The sequence below is a fragment of the Oculina patagonica genome, chromosome 13 (genome assembly GCF_052425735.1).
Source record: "Oculina patagonica isolate OP01 chromosome 13, crgOcupat, whole genome shotgun sequence".
NCBI lineage: Eukaryota > Metazoa > Cnidaria > Anthozoa > Scleractinia > Oculinidae > Oculina > Oculina patagonica.
In genome coordinates this window covers 27,654,745-27,675,214 of record NC_135770.1, presented here as the reverse complement: position 1 = coordinate 27,675,214, position 20,470 = coordinate 27,654,745, and the positions used below count along the sequence as shown (strand labels likewise).

Below are 20,470 nucleotides of genomic sequence, written 5' to 3'. Positions count from 1 at the left end.
TGCAGGGCCGTAACTAGCAAGAGGCACTTGCCTCGTCTTGCGTTTAACCCAAAATTATAAACAAAATACGTTTAGTTGGAAACATAATCCCTAGAGGTTATTTTTTTTAAGAATGCCTTATGAAAAATAAGTTTATAATAGAGTTTCAGAGCTTCTTGTTCTCCAAATTTCTAAAGGGCATGTCCCCAGAACCTCTTAGCAGATCTTGCCTTGACTATGACAAAGGTCTGGTTACAGCCTTGAAGTGTCGCCACATGTATGCATTTTCAATCAAGCTAAGAAATAGCAATTTTGATTTATCGTGTCAAATATATAGATGTGGAACTTAAAAAGTATTGTTTCGGTTCTTTTTCAAGACCACGATTAGAAATCTACCACGGCATGTATCGAAACTTGTAGCCAAACATTTAGCGCTGTTTAGAAACTGAGCCAAAAAAGACGACTTTAAAAAGTAAAAAGAAGAAGGAGTATTATGATGCTTTTGATAATATGAACAATTTTCATAATAGTACAAAATGAGAATACACACAAGCAAATTAAATTATATATATAAACTGTGCATAAGCGAACAATAAAACCGAAAGTGTTTTTTACAGATGCAACAATTTCAAGTTCACTGACACGTGAACGTGACACCAACCGGTGACTCTAGTGAATACAAAATGAACGTGGCAACTTTTAACCTTTAACTGCTATTACAGAAAGCTTAAGGCTCCATATACAAGGAAGTTGTAGCCTGAGTATCAGGCCTTTCTTAGGGGGAGGGGGGAGGGAAGAGAGGAGAGGAAGGCCTGACACAAACGTTCATATTGCCTTATGTCGAACATCCAGATTCTGAATGTTGCGCTGATTGGATAATTCACAATGCGCTCTGACGTCAAGCCACCGGAACTAAAAATTTCATAACGGCGTCTTCTATCCACGCAAACGAAAACTTCGCTCGACATTATTTCAGTGTATTTATGGAAGGCTTTCTCTCTTCCCCTTTAGAAAAGCCTAATACTCAGGCTAAGGAAGTTGCTACAACTTTGTATCGTTCACATTGTCTTCTGGTGTTTCCTGTTCGTTATCCTTGTTCCTTGTTGTTGATAGTTGGGAATTTATGTCAACTTCAATCTGATAGGTGTTTGACTGCAGGGTGGTTTCTTGTTGCTGATTGTTGTTGGAAATGAGTTCATCTTCGCTAGCATCCGTTTTGCAAGGTTCTGCCCCAGCATCTAATAACAACGACGGGTTGTCATTTTTCTCGACAGACTTGATGTTACCACTACAGCTATTTCCCTTTCTGCAGGGCGATACAGTGTCATTGACAGCAGATAACGACGGGTCAATCATTGTTCTTTCGACGTCATTACCCAGCATATTATGGTTGGCTTCCTTGACGCTGTAATTTGTAACCAGGTCCCCCACAAACGACGGATTATCATGGCACGGAAAGTCACTTGTTTGGCTGTTATCTTTAATTTGGTGTGTGGAAGGCTTTGGATGAAGTGCTTGACCTTGTTCATCTGCATGATGGGCACGGTTTCTTTTTGTGAAAGGCAGAACGAACGGTATAGCTGCCCCTAGTATCACAGCACTTCCGGCCAGGTAGAAAGCACCATGGTATGATCCCATCCTGTCAGCCATTAAGCCTAACGGGATAAAATAAAAACGAGCTCTTTAGGTGGCTGAACACAGTTTTCCGATCTTTAGAGTCATCGTTTGTGTGCAACAAACATGAAGAAATTATGACATTTTCACATTGAAGTAGCCTGCGTAGCTGGCGGTATTGTTGGGTTTTAAAGCGCGCACAAGCAAGCGGCGAAGCCGCGACAACGCAAGTTATAAAATTTGAAGTTATAAAGATTATAAAACATTTATTTTATTTTTTATTTCTTTTTTACGTATTGTCCTAGCCTGGAATGCTTTAAAATCCCTTTGTTAAATTCCAGATTTTTTTCGAAAGTAGACGCACGCCAGTTTTCAGCTTGTGCCACCTTGCCACTCACTTGACCATCTTTAGCTAGCGCGCGCACACACAAGCATGTACACTTGCGCCGACGTGCATATAGTTTAAATTATCAAATTAATTTTGCTTGCAAGTGGGCGCAAGTTTGTTCATGTCTACCAACCCAACCCATGTTAACGTAGCCTTGTTGTTAACTTCCAGTAGTGTGGGGAAGCGCGCGCGATAGCCAAGCTGTAATATTGAAATGGAACAGTCCGGCTTTTTGTTTGGCACCTTGCGTACATTTGCAAGTAAATTTGCCTCTCGATGTTCACTACTTCAAATTCACAAACTGATCGGCAAACTCATTTGGCCAGGGGGTTAACATTAAGTCACTTTTATTCAGTTGCCACTTACCCGCGATTGGTGGACCGCTGCCCATAAAAATTGACGCAAATTGCATATTCCATCCTAATGAGGCCGGCCTCTTTGCTTCTTCGACACACGTCAAAAGGATTACGTTTAAGGTTGTGATGAATGCTCCATCGCAAAATCCATAAAACACAGCAAATACGATCAACTCGGAGTAACTGTCGGCAAAGGTGACCAGAATTGTCGACAAGCCAACGACAAACTCCACCCCTTGATAGACGTAAACTGGATTGATTCTTCTTACGTCACAAATCCGGCCCGCTATGACTCGTGCAGTGGCCGAGGCTATTCCGTAGTAAATGTACAGCTTGGACGCTTTGTCAGCAGTTATACCGATGTCTTCGCAGAATCGTATCTGAAAGGTATTTACCGACAATACAAACATTTTACATTTTCTCTCAATACTATTATATCAGGCTAAAAAATAAGTTCAAATTCCACAGGCAATTTCTGTACAAGGTGGTCGAAGAACAACCCCTCATGTATAGTCAACTTTTACACCTGTGGATGAAACCCCCTATCGGTAACGAGCAGAACTTTCGTGTGGTAATTAATATTATGCTTTACAAGGCAGTACCAAATTTAAAGTCTGTTATGTTGCACAAGATGGTTCTTAGTCATGCAAGCCTGGTATGTAAAACCCTAGTTTATATCCATTCAGATGAAGGCTATTTAATCATGATTTTGTTTACCATGCAGTACAAGGTGGTTTTAACTTGGACGCCTGTGTATAACTTCCAGCGTGGCCATTCAAGCCGAGCAGTCGAGCAGTACTTCTGCTTGGCATCGTACTGTTACAAGATAGCCATTCAAATAGTAACTTACAGAACGCTGTATCATTTGAGCTGCATGTACAGTTATTGCTTATTGAACTTACCAGGTGAATTTGTGGAACAAAATGCCCAAATTGCGCAATAGCCGAAGACAGGGTTATAGCCACGAAAGCGGGAATTTTCCACACAGACACGTCCAGAAAAACAATTTTCTTTTTCTGTCCTCTTTGGTGCGGAAGATGTTTGTCACTGGATTCCAATTGATCAGCGTTCTCTACTTCCTTGTCCGTTTTTACATTAGGATCATAAGTTATTCCGAGTAAACAAATGCCGAATACCACTCCAGCCATGATCCTGTAGGTTGTTTTCCAGCCGTAATTATCGATCAATGTCTGCAGAAGTGGCCCTTGAACAAGCACTCCCATCCCTTGACCAGCGGACACAAAACCCAGAGCCAGAGATCGTCGCCTGCTGAAGTAATTACTCACGATAACAAGGCCTGAGTTGAAGATAAAACTGGTGCCGATACCAAATGGTATGCTGTAAGCAAGATACAAAGTCACAAGACTGTTGGACTGTGGTGCGATGGCCAAACTTGCTCCGCAGATCATGGCGCCAAGTAGAGATGTTGCACGGCAGCCAAACTTGCTGACAAGGATTCCCGATACAGAACCAGTGAAAAACACGAGAGCAATGGCAAGGGAACCGATCCAGGCTAAAAAAAGAATTAGAAAAGGAACAGTTGCAAAACCTTGAGCGTAAAATGCCGATCGGTTATAAGTACTATCTGAATATGACTTCGTTAGGGGTTTTAAAGGAGCTTATTTTTCTGATTAGTTTCAAGTTGAAAGAAACCTTAAAATAGTAGCTAGTCCTCTATGGTTAGAAAAACACCAACGGAATAATAAAAACCTGAGTTGTTCGTGACTTAGCTCTATAAGTAGGCCTTTATGTGCGGGGGATTCAATCCGGGGATTGGGCTTGTAATAGGCACAGAAAAACCCGTTTAATTTAAAAATGCGCGACATGAGTCTTACGAGGGATATATTATTAGAATGCATCTCTGATTTAACGTTTCGACCTGCTGACTATGTACCGTCAAAATCGTCCATTGTCCCCTTCTATTTGGAAAAGTCGGTTGAGACAGGCAGTTATAACCCGAAAAATGTTTTAATAAAACGGATGAAAGCAACTGCGTCAGTAAAACAGATGTTTCTCAGTTCGTAAAACCAGGATGAAATGAAAGCACGATAGTCAACCCCTCCACAATGTGCAGCAACTGCATGGCCGTAACTAGCAAGAAGTGCCTCGTCTAGATTTTTGTCCAAAATTGAAAACAAAATATGTTTTGTTGGGAAAATAATCCCCAGTTGAACACGATTGAGTTTTCCCAAGAAATACCTCATCAAAACCGTTTCTGAAAGAGTTTCAGAGTTTCTAGATTTCAAACCTTTCTGGAGGGCATGCCTCCAGAACCCCCTAGCAAGATCTTGCCTCGTCTATGGCAAAGGTCTCGTTACGGCCCTGAACTGTTGAAATTTGTAATGACCTAATTAATGAAACATCCTAAGCCGTACCGAAACATCATAGGCCACTTCTGAGTTGTATTTTCCAATGTTTCAGAACGAGTCCTGGTGCACACCTTTCATATGGTCTCACTTTAAATATATGGAAATGAGTTCTGCTTACCATGCTTACATGTTCATTGTCTTGCAAAATTAAACTCATTTCCATATGAAATGTTGTGCACCGGGACCCGTTTTGAAACGCAGAGGTAAGAGGCAACTCCGAAATGGCTTGATGTTTCATTTTGCGTTTAAAATTCATGTTTTTCTCTTTTATTTAAACAGCTGCATGTACTCTGTCTATGACCGAGCTTGGGAGTGATGCAGTTTAGTTTGCGTGCTCCGCAAACATCCTTGATTATTCAGTTTGATTCTATTTTCGGCCAGGTTGTCTGGATTGTGATTTATGCACAGTGTTATCATGTAATCACTAACGTAATATAACACAACATTTTCTCAGTAAATCAACACTGAAAGGTCACAAAAGAGGCAATAAAGTCAGATAAAGGGCTGTCGTTCACAAGGGATATCTTTTAATTAAAACCCAGGCTTCAAAAGCTCTGCTGTTTGTAGAAGCTCTGTTGATTTTAATACAAAGATCAACAAACTGCTAAAATGGCTTTTGTATTACATATCACGGCTTACAGAAAAAAATCGTCTTTTGTCTTCCTCTGTAAAATTTAGTAGAAGCGAAAATTACCTCCCAAAATTATGTTTTTATTATTTTTTTCGCGTGAGTTCTACTTTATAGGAACACCGGCGTTGCAACTTTATCTGACGATAAGACATAATGATATGAATATTTATTGTTGTGTACAGTTCATATCGATCATTCCCAAAACATGTTGTGGCACACGTTTTCAACGAATGTAGAAGCCATTCTCAATATGGCACAGTTAAAGTTATGTCCATTCTCGGAAACCCAGGGGCAGCTAGGCGGGAGAACGGGATTTTCGGCCAAAAGTTTACAACAAGAACGGTAGACTTTCGCCCACATCCCGTCGACCCGACTAGCTGTCCCTGGGTCTCCCAGGATGAGATATGTCACGAAATGTGTAGATTTTTAAAAAAGACCATTCATTCATACCTGTACGTTCTCGATCTTCGTTAAAGTAATCCATGAAAACAGGAAAGAAAATGCCAAAGCTAAACACAAACCCGACCGCAGCGGTCCAAGACATCATCGCTGAGAAACAGACGAGCGTGGACCACGGGCCGTCCTGGTTGTGGGGCAGTTTCGAACTGCAGAGATGTACCATGTCGTTTATTTTCAGTGTCCTCTTTGAATGTGACAATAATGGTTTGAACGTGAATTTTCAGCAGCGAAATAAGAACATATATGAAATACGCTAATCCGGAGTTTTTGAATAAACGACTTTACATTAGTACGCGTCACGCCTTCAATGTATTCTACAATACACCATACCGGAAATAAACTATCGTGACATCAACAGACGTGTAACGTAAATAAAAGAGGAATAAAAGATCGCGTGACCATCAAAAAGAAGGCCTACCTAACTTTAGGAAGTTGACGCTCCACGAAGGCGAATTTGCGTCAATTTGATGGAACCTCAAAGCTGGTTCATCACTTGGTACCAGCATAAACTCATAAGATGGACAAACATACTCATCCTTTTTATGATGTCCTCACTAGACATCGCCGTGGCAAAAACGATAGCGCAAGCAAAAGAAAAGAAGAAGTGTGTTCCTTCTTCTTATACGCTTGTGTTTTTGCTTGTGCTAATGCCCAATGAAAACCAGCCTTTAATTACAGCGTCCGGCACAATTATTATTTCTACTATTTGTTTTAAAATTCTGAGTCCTACCCTATTGGCACTTCAGCTCTCAATTTTTTTTTTTCTTTTTCTTTTCGGGGGGGGGGGGGGGAGGGGTTACAATAATCCTGGTCACTTCAACCTAGTAAAATGGCCCAGCTCACAACGAGTCTCTCGTAGCTCAGTTGGTTAGAGCGCCCAACTGGTATCTGGGAGGCCATGGGTTCGATTCCCGTCGGGGACTCAGAATTTTTCTTTGTCCCATGCTCGTGTCATGTTGAACACTTCATCTTCATTATTTATTACCGAGCTTAAAATTTACCATCTTTATTATTTACAACGCAGGCTAAGTTAAAATAAAGTTCCGTTTAAATTTCATACTGTGGACATAAATAGCGTATTATGGTCTGCGTTTCGTTTTCTATCGTTTGAATTTTGTGTTCTTGTCAAAGGTTCATCCATGCAAACGTCATTAAGATCACCTTGATCTTGATGCTCTTGAACATGCTCCGTAATTTCTTCGCGACTTGCGTCCTTGGTCTTTATGCAGCACAACACACAAGGTATTGACGAAGCCACAAGAAAGGATATGCCGGCCATATGGAATGAAGGCCCGTATGAACCCAGTTTATCTGCAGCAAGACCTGACAAAGGAGTTGGACAGTGAAGTCAGTTAAATTAAAGAATACGACAGAAAACAAGGCTGAAGTTTAACTGGTAATTTATAACGTACGAAACTGTTGAGAGCTAAATTGGAATTGCAACGGAATTGCTTCTGTGACGCAATCATAGCATATCAAACGTATAATATTCGATACTTACTGACATTATCTAACAAGAACAAGACTGACCACCCAATAAGAACACGCGTCATAATCTGGTTATTTTAAAAAACGCGTTACAGTTATTCTTGGGAAGAGCAGCGGCGAACAAGACTCTTTACTCTAACAGTTTCCTTCACTACCCAGCAGTTAAAATGCGTACCAGCTAACTCAGGTATTTAAGTGGCCTGTAAAAGAACTGGAACACGCGACTTACGTTGATTCATCTTAGTATTCCTCAAGTGATGAGTGTAAAAAAGGGATGCTACAGTAATATTTCCACTGTAGGTAGGTTTGTGGAAGGGGTACTATTTTCAATAGAACACGTATGACTGAAAGGGTTTACTTTTCTGTTAAAAATGATATATAAAAGAGTAAGAGTTTGGACCTCGGGGCTGTGCCACCCCGTTTAAAACTTCGTTGGGTCCATGGGCTTTCAGAGAATATTGGTTCGTTGTGCTTTCAGTGAATATAAAAGTGTCTGTTATTTTGTCGAAGAATCTACTAGGGAATCTTGTCTTCAACAGAATATAACGATGTTGATGCAAAAATTTTAACAAGCTGATAATGATATAACAAAGAACTGACTGCTCAGGCAAGCACAGCATGAAAATTAGGATTTAAGTGATATCAAAGGTGGTTAAATCTGAATTAGAGTTGTTTATCCAACTTTAAACAATCAATTAAATGTTGTTAAAGGTGGTTAAACCGACCTTTACGCTACCGTGTGTAAATGTGATTTAAAATCAGTGTTTTTTCACACCACAGTCAAGCTATGTTTTCATGCTGTGAAGGTGTGCAGAATTCGTCGCCACTTAAAGCCCTGGGCTTATACAACTTCGTAAGGGTTTTTGGGTGGGCTTATAAGCGGAGGGGCTTATATCCGGGAGGGCTTATAAGCGGAATGAAAAATCGTTTCGAAAAGAGCCACGGGAGTGTTGATCGAAATACCTTTTTTAGGTTAAAAACGCATAATAAAGCAACCTTTAGCCCTGTTCAGTACTGTCATCCGGTAGAGGGGGGCTTATATCCGGGGGGCTTATAATCGGATGTATTTTTTTGTTTCGAGATAGATGGGCCTATAACCGGGGGGGGGGGGCTTATAAGCGGGGGGGCTTATAACCGGAATTTTACGATATAACAAACGAGTTGCCCCACCTGATAAAGGAGGTCCAACCATTGACGTCACGGATCCAGCCAGAAGCATGAAACCACATGCTGACGCTGCTCTACATTTATCCACGCACGTCATAACTTGAATATTATTAACTGTAGCCCACGCTCCATCACAAAAGCCAAATATCACGGCGTATGCAACAAACGCTTTGTAATTTTCAGCCAAAGTAAGGAGAATTGTCGATACACCGTTTAGTAGCAACAGGCTTTGATTAATATACCAGTTGTTTAGCCGCTTGTAGGAACAGAGAAACCCGCATGCAAAGCGTCCAATTACAAGTTGTATTCCCATGAATAGAATGAGCCTTGATGATTCACCAAATGACACTCCACGATCTTCACAGTATTTTACCTAATACAAAAAAAAAAAAAAAAATTTACTCACTACTCCGAAACCGTATGTTCAGTCAAAAAAACACGTCCACTATTTATGCTTGTGTGCGAGAATAAACAGATATAGTCAGTATGATCCATGATCATAGTTAGTAGAGGGGTTTACTAACTATGGAATGATACACGAGTACCTCGATCTATGCAGTGTTCTGGCTGGGGTTAGAGCACTAGGCAGTGCAGTAAAGTGTTAGTAGAGTAGTGTTGTACAGCACGCTAGTGCAGTGCAGTGCAGTGCCGTTCAGTGCAGTGTATTGCAGTGCAGTGCAGTGCAGTGCAGTGCAGTGCAGTGCAGTGCAGTGCCGCGTGCAGTGCAGTGCCGTGCCGTGCCGTGCCGTGCCGTGCAGTGCCGTGCAGTGCCGTGCAGTGCCGTGCAGTGCAGTGCAGTGCATTATATTGCTATAGAAAAGATACAAATACTTAGAGAACATCATGTCACTTAAAAGGTACTCACCAGGTGGACGTACACAATTGCGCGCCCCAAAAAAGCAAACATGAAGGCGCCCGTCAGTGCAAGAAAATCAGGAACCTTCCATACTGAGAAATGGAACGTAAAGCGTTTGGATGCACGTCTCTCTCCAACATCTTCACTCGCAAGACTTTCACCGTTGCTTGCAGTTTCTATTTTTGAATCATACAAGAGACTTGAGAAGCTGTTCAAAACCAAACCACCTGCGACAATTCTCAATGAATTTCTCCAGCTGAAAACACTGACAAGAGATTGAAGGACTTGACTAAGAACCATTGTACCAAGGCCGTTACCAGCTGAGGTGACTCCAAGCGCAATTGATTGCCATTTATCGAAACACTTTCGGACAATTTCCAAACCTGACAGGAAAACGCCGCCTGCGCCAGCGCCAAGAAAGGAATAACAAACATATAAGCCTGTCAAGTCGTTAGCAAAGGAGGCTATTGTTAAACTAAGTGCGCAAGTGAGACACCCAGCAATGGAAACTTTTCGACAGCCAAAGCGATTCACCAGAGAACCAACAAACGGACCACAACCTAGACAAACGGCAAGGGAAAGCGATCCAACCCAGGCTGAAATAAAAGCAAGAAAATTTGAATTATTTTGTGGCATCTGCATGCACATGTTAACTTTATGATGATGATGATGATGATGTGGCTTTAAATTACTTGCAGTCATCTCTCACTATAACGGACACCTTCGGGACCACAATTTGGTGTCCGTAATAGCGAAAAACCGTAATAGCAAGAGTTATTTTCAGTAATTCTTATTCGCCGGGACTTCAATATCTGTCCGAAATAACGGGGTGTCCTTTTTTTTTTATTGCAACACACAGAAAAAAAAAATAAATAAATAAATAACGGGGTGTCCTTAATAGCGAGATGTCCGCAAGGCGGAAGTTGACTGTATCATGCACAATACAGTCAACTTCAACAACTCGCTATTTGGGGCATCCCGGCGAATAAGAATTACTGAAAATAACTCCTGCTACTATGGACTTTTTTAAAATAAAAAGGACAAAAAAATGGGGGCCCCGAAGGGTCCGTTATAGGGAAAGTTGACTGTATTTTGCCCCATCGAGCAAAAATTAAAGATATTTTGACACCACAAAGGGCAATAAGTAGAGTAGTACTGATTGACCAAATTATCGCGTGCAAAGTGCACGCAGGCAGCTCGCCCAGATGCCGGAAGTATTAATTTTCAATTTCCAAGGGGCTTTTCGTTTCTCTTCAAGATAATTTTTTGCAAAAGGACACGAAACTTCTGTTAAAAAGATTCACACGTACGAATTTGCTTTGTGTTTAATCACAAACACGCAGGAACAGACCTCGATTTAAATTTTAATATGATTCTTTTCTGCCCACTGTACAAGACTGTATTTATGGTTTTGGTTAAAGGGCATTATTTGCACAAGTAAACTTATTATTTAGCGTATTACTTACGTATTTAAATTCCCATTTTTCCTGCCCTCAATAGTGTTTCTAATGTGGTAAAACATGCACGAATTGAGGATGAAAAAAATGGAGAAATACCTCTGGTCAATGATCTGAATTAACTGAAGAAATAGGCTCCGAATAGAAGACATTTATTTGGCCAGTCACGCAAAAGCCAAGAAGACAAGGATAGTTTCCTTCGCAGCCACTAAACTCATCCATGCAAATATCAACGTATACTTTTTTTTTTAATTTTTATTTTTTTAAAAAAAAAAAAAAAAAAAAAAAAAAAAAAAAAAAAAGTCTTTTGAGGAAGGGGAAAAAAAAAAAAAAAAACAAAAAAAAAAAAAAAGGAAAAAAAAAAAAAAAAAAAAAAAAAAAAAAAAAGAGAAAAAAAAAAAAAAAAAAAAAAAAAAAATATATATATATTTATTTTTTTTTTTTTAATTTTTTGTTTTTTTTTTTTTATTTAAACATTGACTCTTATTTTTTTTTTTAATAAATTTTTTTTTTTTTAAAAAAAAAAATGTTTTTGATGATGAGAAAAAAAAAAAAAAAAAAAAAAAAAAATTTTTTATAAAAAAAAAAAAAAGAAACACACAAAAAAAAAAAAAAAAAAAAAATTTTTTTTTAATATTTTTTTTTTTTACCAAAAAATTTTTAAATCCTTTCCTTAATTTTAAAAAAAATTTCAACTTGTGAAAACAAAAAAAAAAAATGACTTATTTTAAAAAATTTAAAAAAAAACGAAAAAAAAAAATGTCGCAAAAAAAGAATTTTTCAAAAACGCTAAATTAACGTGACGCCAAAATTTCATGTAATAAGGTAGTAACGAAAGCGGAAGAGTTTCTGAACATGTCAAGCAAGGAAGTTAACCAGTGGATTTCAAGTGACGAAATATATGTTACGCAGAGGAAGATGTGATTAACGGATAATTCTAGTTTGGATTGATCACAACAAAAGCGGGCGAAAGAAGTATTTCGCCGATTTATTTCGTCAGGTTCGGCTAATTTATGTATCTGACAACTTGTGTGTTTAAAATGATTGTTATCCAACTGATTAGTGAAATAAGAATCAAAAACAACAAACCGACAAAAAAATTGCCAAAACAAATGATGTTAAACTTTCAACAGTTAAGTTCACTTCACTTAGTTTGAATGTCATCCAGCTGCGATCGAGAGCAGGCCAAAAGGCCAAAAGATAGAGTTCCCATCCGTTGTAAATTGTTTTCTTTCTTTTTATTTTTCCTTTTTTTTTTTTTGAAGGTAAAAAACGCCTGGCGATTTTGGGGGTTTTGAAAAAAGTTGAACCGAGTTCAACTTTTTTTCGCGGCTGTCTGCGGTTACGCAACGATTCCAATCATACTTTTTTCGTCACCCCCGGACATGCCCATCTTCTGGGACATCAGTTCGCTCTCATCAGATCTCACTTCTTGCTGGCCCATCACGCGCAGTAGTGACGCCTGCTCAGGTCACGTGGCTGACCGGGATCCGGGAGGTCGCCCTCCTCTTTCTGTGGTGTCTGGAGTGCCTCTTGGTCATATTCACGCATTTCTTTTTCTAGCGTGTGGTACAAAGTGTTTTCATGGCAGCCATGTTGGAAGAGTCAAACAACAAGATATTTGCATAAAAATGTTAATGATTTTTTCCCAAAGGAAAAACAACTTATTGTTTCACTTCTCCAATATGGCCGACAATCACGCACTCTATTCACCAACTTGATAATTCAGTATGGCGGACATTTACGCACGTTCAACGCGCGTAAAAAGGAAACGCTTTTTATTACTTCTTACGCGACAGTGGAAATTTGCCTACGTATCTTTTTTTACGCACGTTTTACGTACGTAAATATTTACGCGTCAGTGGAAATCCACCTTTAGGCAAAATAATAATATCATTGAAAAAATAAGTTTTGGTTTATTTCAAGAAAAATGACATTAATACAATATTTCGGCTGGTAATTAAGCATGCTATTATTATGTAGTTAAACCAGAAATGTAGGTAATCAGAGAACAGGTCTCATTCTCTAGACGCCTTAAAACATTTGCACGCATTGGGTGCCTATGCTAACAGGAAGCAAGTAAAATTCACTCTTCACACTACAACTCTTTTCCGAGTTAAAAAAATGCACGTTAAAACTATTGAAACATTAAAAAAAAAAAACACATTGCTGCTGTATTTTCTTTAATACCTGAATTTGAATGAAATTTTAAGGGATTGAAGAAAGAAAACAAATTAAAACACCACCAGACAGTTGACCCGCACGCAAGAGCACTCCAGCTTGTCAGGGAACTGTCTGGTGTCCGTCTTCCAATTTTTAAACATAGATATTTGGGATAATGAGCGCGTTTTGAGTTCCCTTGAAACGCGAACGTTAAACCCGTGTTGAGTTGTGAAAAAACGACCTTCGGGTAGAATTCCCCCATAAAAGTTTTGGATTGTTCATTCAAGACACCATCGTGACACTTTGTCTTCTTGCTCCCAGAAAAAAAAAACGCGTGATGTGGCAACGCATGATTCGGGTCGCAAGTGAGTTCAAAGTACGGAGCCTGATATAGTGCACGGGTTGTTTAATATGCAATTTATCTGCGTCGGCTCTCAAACAAGCGTTGTTTAGATTTGCTTCACCGTGCTTACTTTCGGATTACTTTCACGTAGTATAGAAACTGCAATAATTTTCATTAGATTTCCATTGAGTGGTGAATTCAGCGATGGATGTTACGAGAATGAAACAAGACATATTCATACCAGAAGAAACGCAAGACAATCCTTTCGACATAACCTTGGTGGTCGAAGATGGCACAGAATTCAAAGCACACAGAAAAGTTCTGTCAGAGGCAAGTCCTTTCTTTGTAAAGCTGCTAAACACTGACATGATGGAGTCTAGAAAAGGAGTGGTTCGATTGGAAATGCTAACTGAGGCTGGTTTAGGAGCTGTGTTGGAGTTTATTTACACGGGTCACGTTCAGATATTGAATGAAGATCATGCTCGGGACCTGATCGAAATGGCTGACTATTTGTTTATTCTGCCATTAAAAACTTTGGCTGGGAGAGTTTTAGCACAGACGTTGAATACTTCAAATTGCATTTCAACCTACCATTTTGCAGAAAGATATCAATGCAAAGAGCTTGCTTCGGGCGCCAAAAAAATCATTCATGCAAATATAAACGTAACGAAAGCGGAAGAGTTTGTGAACATGTCAAGCGAGGAACTTAACCAGTGGATTTCAAGTGACGAAATAAATGTTAGCGCGGAGGAAGATGTGTTTAAGATAATTCTAACTTGGATTGATCACAACAAAAGCGAGCGAGAGAAGTATTTCTCCGATTTATTTCGTCAGGTTCGGCTAATTTATGTATCGCGTGACTTTCTAATCAAAGATATCGTGACAAATGATCTTGTGAACGATAATGCGTGCTGTTTCGAACTTGTGAAGGCCGCTGTGAAGGCAATTGACTCACGCAACTCTGAAAATGTCTTGTTTCCGCCTCCCAGGAGGTCACTCGAGACTCCTATTGTTATAGTAGTATGTACACAGGAATGCGACCCCCCCAGCAACCATGGCAAAGTGAACCAAAGCCTGCCTCATGTGTTATGTTCCCCGTACAAATACGTGGTACAACTCGCTCTTTTCACCGTGGGCAGACCAAATGGTATCTTGTCACAGTACGTTGTTTTCCTTCTACTCGGTAAGGGAGCATGAGTATAAACTATCACGGCATGATTTATTTTTTGCTCGATTGACGGACGTACCGTACAAAGGAAAAAGAGATTTACAGCAAATTTTTGTCATTGATAACAATGAAGATGGAATTTACGCTCTGGAATCAGAAAATGAAATATCTTGCCCTGATTGTGTCTCTTTGCACTCTTGCAGTGGGCCTGAGCGAGTGTCAGAATTTTCTCCTTGTGGGAAACAACATCTTTCCTACATCACGAAGTTTAAACCCGAATCGAACTCCTGGGAAGAGATATCATCATTTGATTTGGGTTTAAGGAGGAGAATTTGCATTGTCGCAAAAGACAACTTTACTTATTTCATTGGTGGCGCCATCAAAGGAACGAACAAGGTCCTGACCGATGTTGACAGGTATGATCTTGGCAAAAGAAAATGGGACAAACTGGCTGATCTTCGAGAAGCAAGACAGGAAGCTTCGGGAACCGCCGCGCATGGGAAAATTTTCATTACTGGTGGACGCTCATTTAATGGAATTGTTAAAACCTGTGAAGTGTACAACGAAACAACAAATGAATGGCAATTTATAGCAACATCACGAAGTTTACCTTGTGGCAGCATAATGTGCGTTGATGACAAAGTTTATGCAGTGGACACGTTGGGTTTCAAGGGGACGGGGAGGGGGGACATTGAATGCTATGACCCTGACAAGGATACGTGGAATGTCGTAACTAAAATACCTGCTACATATTATTCTACCAGCATTTTTTTTCATGTAAGATCCTGTTCAATGAGAATTTTTTTTGGAGGGAACCTTGAGTGGACACAGGTCGTCACGTGACAAAAATGTCTCGGACATTAACATGGACAATATTGTGAAGGTATGACGGAAAGTGACTCAAAACTAAGTGACGTGATGTGAATCGGTTTTGATGGACATAAATCTACACTTAGACAAGTAAGAAATAATTTAACTGACACTGAAGAAACAAGAAGCTACTGAATAGCTTTAAGCCGGATAGTTAATGTTTAACCACGCTTTTGGCTAACAAGAAAGCCTAAGGCTTTTAGACGGACCCTGGAGCGTTTATATTACCTCTTGTTGCTGTTCAACAAGAAGTGCGTTATGTTGAAGCGTGACATCTGCTATACGATACTCGGCCGTCAGTATTTAAGGTCAAAGGAGCTTTGATCGCTTTTGAAGACTTTGAAGGTAGAGATGTCAGAGTTTTTTTCTTTCTACTATTAAAACTTATAAAATATAACGTGGCTCCCTCAAGTGGCAAGTAATTTTAAACATTTCCTCCGTCCCATTCCCCTTCCTCCTGATCAATCGTAGAAATTTTAAGTGGGTGATGAAAGATGACCAGCTTAAGCCAATTAACATACAAGCGACCTTCAATGCCCTACCGACAAAAAAAAAAAAACGCCGGGTAGATTATGAACCGGGGAGCCCCACCCGGTTAATCAATTAAGCTTGGGAACGAATCCAAAGTACACAAAATGTTGTGTAAGGTTTTTGATATGTTTATCTGGTTACTCTCTCTCATTCCGAGACCCAGCTGTTATAAAGGTGAGCACCAAGAATGCATACTCTGGCCAAGTCTGATTTGAAAGTCTGTGATTCACAGACTTCCGTTGTGCCCAGTATCAAATTATTCCACTCGAATTGGCTGGCAATTCATAATGAGCACTCTACGCATGCTCAAAAAGTGTTTCTTCAGTGTTATTAAAAACTAAACGACATGCAATGCATGCAGGGGCAATGTCATCTAACAAGTATGTTGGTATTTTCAAGGAAATTTGCAAATAAAAAGTAAACTAATGTATCCGACAAGTTGTGTGTTAAAAATAATTGCTATCCAACTGAGTAGTGAGGGGGGGAATTGGCAGCAGTAACAATTTTTGTAGAGTTTGGTAAAAGAATAACAGGCAACGGGAGGAGAGGATTGGTGGATAAAAGCGATATACTTACTGTTTGCATTTTTGGCATAACAAGAAATGCTGACTGACTGACTGACTGACTGACTGACTGACTGACTGACTGACTGACTGACTGACTGACTGACTGACTGACTGACTGACTGACTGACTGACTGACTGACTGACTGACTGACTGACCGACTGACTGACTGACTGACTGACTGACTGACTGACTGACTGACTGACTGACTGACTGACTGACTGACTGGGGGTGGGAGACTGGGTGACTGACTGATAGTAATAGTAATAGTAATATAAAGTACTGACTGACTGACTGACTGACTGACTGACTGGGGGTGGGAGAGTGGGGAGTGATTGATAAGTAATAGTAATAGTAATAGTAATAGTAATAGTAATAGTAATAGTAATAGTAATAGTAATAGTAATAGTAATAGTAATAGTAATAGTAATAGTAATAGTAATAGTAATAGTAATAGTAAAAGTATATCTTTATTGCGCCTTACTCTCCAAAGGGAGGTATTGGTCCGTTTACAACAAAGGTTTTAACATTTACTAATACATTTAAGAAATAACAAAAACTAGATTCTTATACAGAAAGAAGGTCTGCACGTTCCGTTCTACGATCTAACTAAGTTACAAACGCTGCGTTTATTTCACGAATAACCACACGTAGATACGCAAGTCCAGTGTGGTTAAATAGTACCATTACGTTTCAGTTTTGCTTATGATGTTCCCTACACGTTTTACAATGCTTAATGGACATTAACATGATTAATTCCCCACTAAGTGGGTTCGTTCCACAACCACAATACTAATCCTCACAGGCGGTTTTACTACAACTTATCTTTGCCTGTCAAAGTTCGATTAAGTTATTATGTGTCATAGTGTTTACAGATTTCGAGTCTCTTAGTTCCTTGCCCCTGGGTGGGGGATAGGACCGGACAGATTTCGAGTAGCGCTAGCGAAACAGTGGCTTACTTCAATAAATTGCTAAAGATATGAGTTCAATTATGAGCGTATAAAACGCTCTTAGACAGTAATAGTGCTAGTCTGGCCACAGGCAGACAATCCGCTGTGTTAGAGGCCGCGTGACGTAAGCATCACGAAACGCTATTTGATCTCATACGTTCACTGTAATTTGTAACGACTGACCTCCGCTTAATTCAACTGGTCACGAGAAATGCTCATAAAATCATAAAATGCTGAATTTTGTACCTTTTGATCCCAAACTTTGATCTACTGTAAGCGGTTCGCGGAAAAAAATTATAGACAAATGTTTGCGAAATTTAAAACGTAACTGAACGCTTTCTAGCCCAGCTACATACTTCAAACTTGGCGAATTAAAACTTTTGCCTTTACTAAACAATTCACAAGTTGTCCAGAATTCAATTTTTGAAAAATATATTTGCCGTCGGATTCCCATACAAACACTGCAAGTTTTAACCGCGTTGCCTACCCGTCAAGTTGGCACCGGAAACCGTGATAAGGTCTATCCTTTCGATATTAACTTAGCTCAGCCAGTATTTTCGTCACGAAACGGTCCTGAAGAAGGGAGCGTTGCGTGACGAGTCCAAACAACAGCTGCGAAGAATGTCTTCGAACCCGAGCTAACGCAAGCGCCGGACATGAAATCGAAATATTAGGATCGTAGATGTTAAATTTACACCTGGGATTTCAAAATACGACTGTCGGGTTCGTGCGTGCGGAAACTTTGATGACAACACTGTGAACAATCGAATGATTTGGATTTAGAAATTGCATGCAAATTTTTGTCAGAGCCAACATCATTATATTTTGTATTTATTCAATGAATTTTAGATTTTAAAAAGTATGCCATATTCCGGCTATTAGCTAGCCTATGAATACATCTCCTGTCATTGCTTCCATTTCCATTTCCCTCATTTAATAATTCTCCGTTCAATTCTCCGTGTTTTCGTATCAGTAAACAACGCATCATCAAAGAGCACAAGGGGTCGGTGACGGGAGAATTAAATGTGATTAAGGTATCGCTAACTTAATCTTTAAGTTATAAAACTCAAGGTCATTTGGTGATTTTCGAAATTATAAATCGTACCTGTCCTTTCTCTATTTTCTTTGAAGTAGTCCATCAACACGGGTAAAAGCACTCCAAAGCTATAGATCAATCCAACAGCGAAAGCCAGATTGGTGGCAGCAACAACACAAACCATCCAAGCCCAAACAGAGTCTTTTTTGCGAGATGAATCGCCATCATAACAGCTTCTACAAACTACATTACAAGCCATGATAGGCTACGTTCAGTTAAAATGCGTCTGGCAGCCCAATCAGCCGTGGACAACATCAAATCTGCCAGTTTGTTGTTGAATACACTGAAGCGTGACATGCAGACCAATATCTACCCCAGTCCTTTTGAAATTTTCGTGCGCCACACTCCGTCGAGCCGGAATCCGCGGCCGGAGTACAGTGGAACCCCGCTTTACGGACACCCGCTTAATACGGACACCCCGGTATTACGGACAGTTTCGTTGGTCCCGACGAAAACCTCATACATTTTCTATTAAATTAACCCGCTTAATACGGACACCCGTTAATACGGACAACGGACACTTTTCCGTGTCCCGAGTAACAAACTCTTATACATTTTAAACCCCGCTTTACGGACACTGTTTATCTGTGCACCGACAATTTTCATTGTCGCGATTATTTGCTAACTTGAAGACACTGGACCATAGAAAAAAAATGACAGAATTCTAAAAGTTAAACCCATTTTATTTCAAAGAGTAGCTTAATAGCGTGACTTACGGTGTTTGAACCTTGTACTGTTTTCCGGCTGACTCCTCAGTATTCCTATTTAAAAGTTTCACTTTCTTTGCTTAAAGCTTCCGTGCAAAGTAAAGTTACGGACTCTTTCAAACGAGTTTGTAGAGTTTGAGAACGGTTAGGGTCAGAGTTTTAGTTACAAAGGAAACTTTATAGAAAACGTTCTGTTGTTGCTGAAATACGTATTATTTCTTGTATATAGTAAAGTTGCGACATTTTCAAATTATTCCGCTGTTGAGTTTATTAATAGCTCGAGTGTATCACTAGATTGTAGGTTTTTTGTAAAAACTATAAATTTTAGTCAGAGTTCACAGTTTGCATTTGTTACAGTTACAGTACAATTAAATAACGTTTTGTTGCCGATAAAACATGTATCAGTGACTTTTTTCGGAGACCCCGCTTAATACGGACACCTCGTTAATACGCACAATTTGGCCTGTCCCCTTGGTGTCCGTATTAACGGGGTTCCACTGTATATATGTCAGCAAAATTTATCGTTTCAAGATACGCTTAGCCAGCAGCGTTTACAAACCTCACACAAAACTCCAACCTGACGGCGATCTGGTTTCAATCAGTGCCTTTTTCTATTCTTACCTGTTTTCAACACAAATGTGCCAGTCAACGCTTCAACTTCTTTAAGTCGGAAAACATTCCATTCTAACATTTTTATTTTCGCGATATTTTAACCGGAATTTTAAGTAACTTAAATAACAAATTAAGATGGCTCAGTAAATCTTGCGATCAAACATATTTACGGGTGGCATAAATTTCACCGGTGTGTCTGTCTTGTGATGATGTCAAGATCATTTGATGTAGTCTATCAAAGGACCTGTTTATTATTTCTGCTCTCGCTAAAATAACCAACGGGCACTGCAGTGTACCTTATGCTTTATCTTTAGCCAACTCCCTCGTTTTTTACCTCGAAACAGATTGACGTCCCCGATAGGCAGGCAAGCTTGCAGCTGTGGGTGACGAAAAAGCAGTGGCTTAGAGCCAAACTCGCCAGCATCATTGCCACGGCAATGTCCCCTTGAACTAGAACTATGACGTTTAGGGTCTTACATTCCCTCTCTAAGACCAGTAGTGTATATGGGCACGGTCGTAGTTCTAGACAAACCTTGGGCGGGGGAAGAGTGTAAAAATAATCCTGCATGGTCGCTTTAAGCTTGGCCTAATGTAGACCTAAACGAAACGTTATCTTACCGATCCCCCTATCCTTAAACATTGATTGATAAAGTATTTTACTAAATGAACCGACTCAGTTTTTCTAAATAGCATTATACGCCG

The 20,470-nt window shown here is 39.7% G+C and overlaps 2 protein-coding genes across 2 annotated transcripts; one reads left to right on the top strand and one right to left on the bottom strand.

Annotated features, from left to right (window-relative positions):
• Window positions 1-418: 418 nt before the first annotated feature.
• LOC144636262 (uncharacterized) lies at window positions 419-18,713 on the bottom strand. The gene is made up of 7 exons (XM_078495426.1): window positions 18,459-18,713; window positions 9,317-9,903; window positions 8,455-8,824; window positions 6,958-7,119; window positions 3,240-3,850; window positions 2,348-2,717; window positions 419-1,634 (listed from the first exon to the last, which is right to left on the bottom strand). Exons 1-7 carry the CDS (start codon window positions 18,646-18,648, stop codon window positions 1,021-1,023), a joined length of 2,904 nt encoding a protein of 967 aa, XP_078351552.1. The 5' UTR covers window positions 18,649-18,713; the 3' UTR covers window positions 419-1,020.
• LOC144636407 (kelch-like protein 11) lies at window positions 13,293-15,033 on the top strand. The gene is made up of 2 exons (XM_078495616.1): window positions 13,293-14,453; window positions 14,642-15,033. The coding sequence occupies exons 1-2, from the start codon at window positions 13,475-13,477 to the stop codon at window positions 14,758-14,760; spliced, it is 1,098 nt and encodes a 365-aa protein (XP_078351742.1). The 5' UTR covers window positions 13,293-13,474; the 3' UTR covers window positions 14,761-15,033.
• Window positions 18,714-20,470: the final 1,757 nt, after the last annotated feature.

Bases quoted from the DNA above. Each gene is read 5' to 3' on its own strand.
- LOC144636407 (XM_078495616.1), top strand. From the start codon at position 13,475: ATGGATGTTACGAGAATGAAACAAGACATATTCATACCAGAAGAAACG. The intron at 14,454-14,641 runs GTAAGGGAGCAT...GCACTCTTGCAG, and splicing joins CGTTGTTTTCCTTCTACTCG to TGGGCCTGAGCGAGTGTCAG.
- LOC144636262 (XM_078495426.1), bottom strand. From the start codon at position 18,648: ATGGCTTGTAATGTAGTTTGTAGAAGCTGTTATGATGGCGATTCATCT. The intron at 9,904-18,458 runs GTACGATTTATA...CTTTTATTTCAG, and splicing joins AGAAAATAGAGAAAGGACAG to CCTGGGTTGGATCGCTTTCC. The intron at 1,635-2,347 runs GTAAGTGGCAAC...TTATCCCGTTAG, and splicing joins CAGCGGTCCACCAATCGCGG to GCTTAATGGCTGACAGGATG.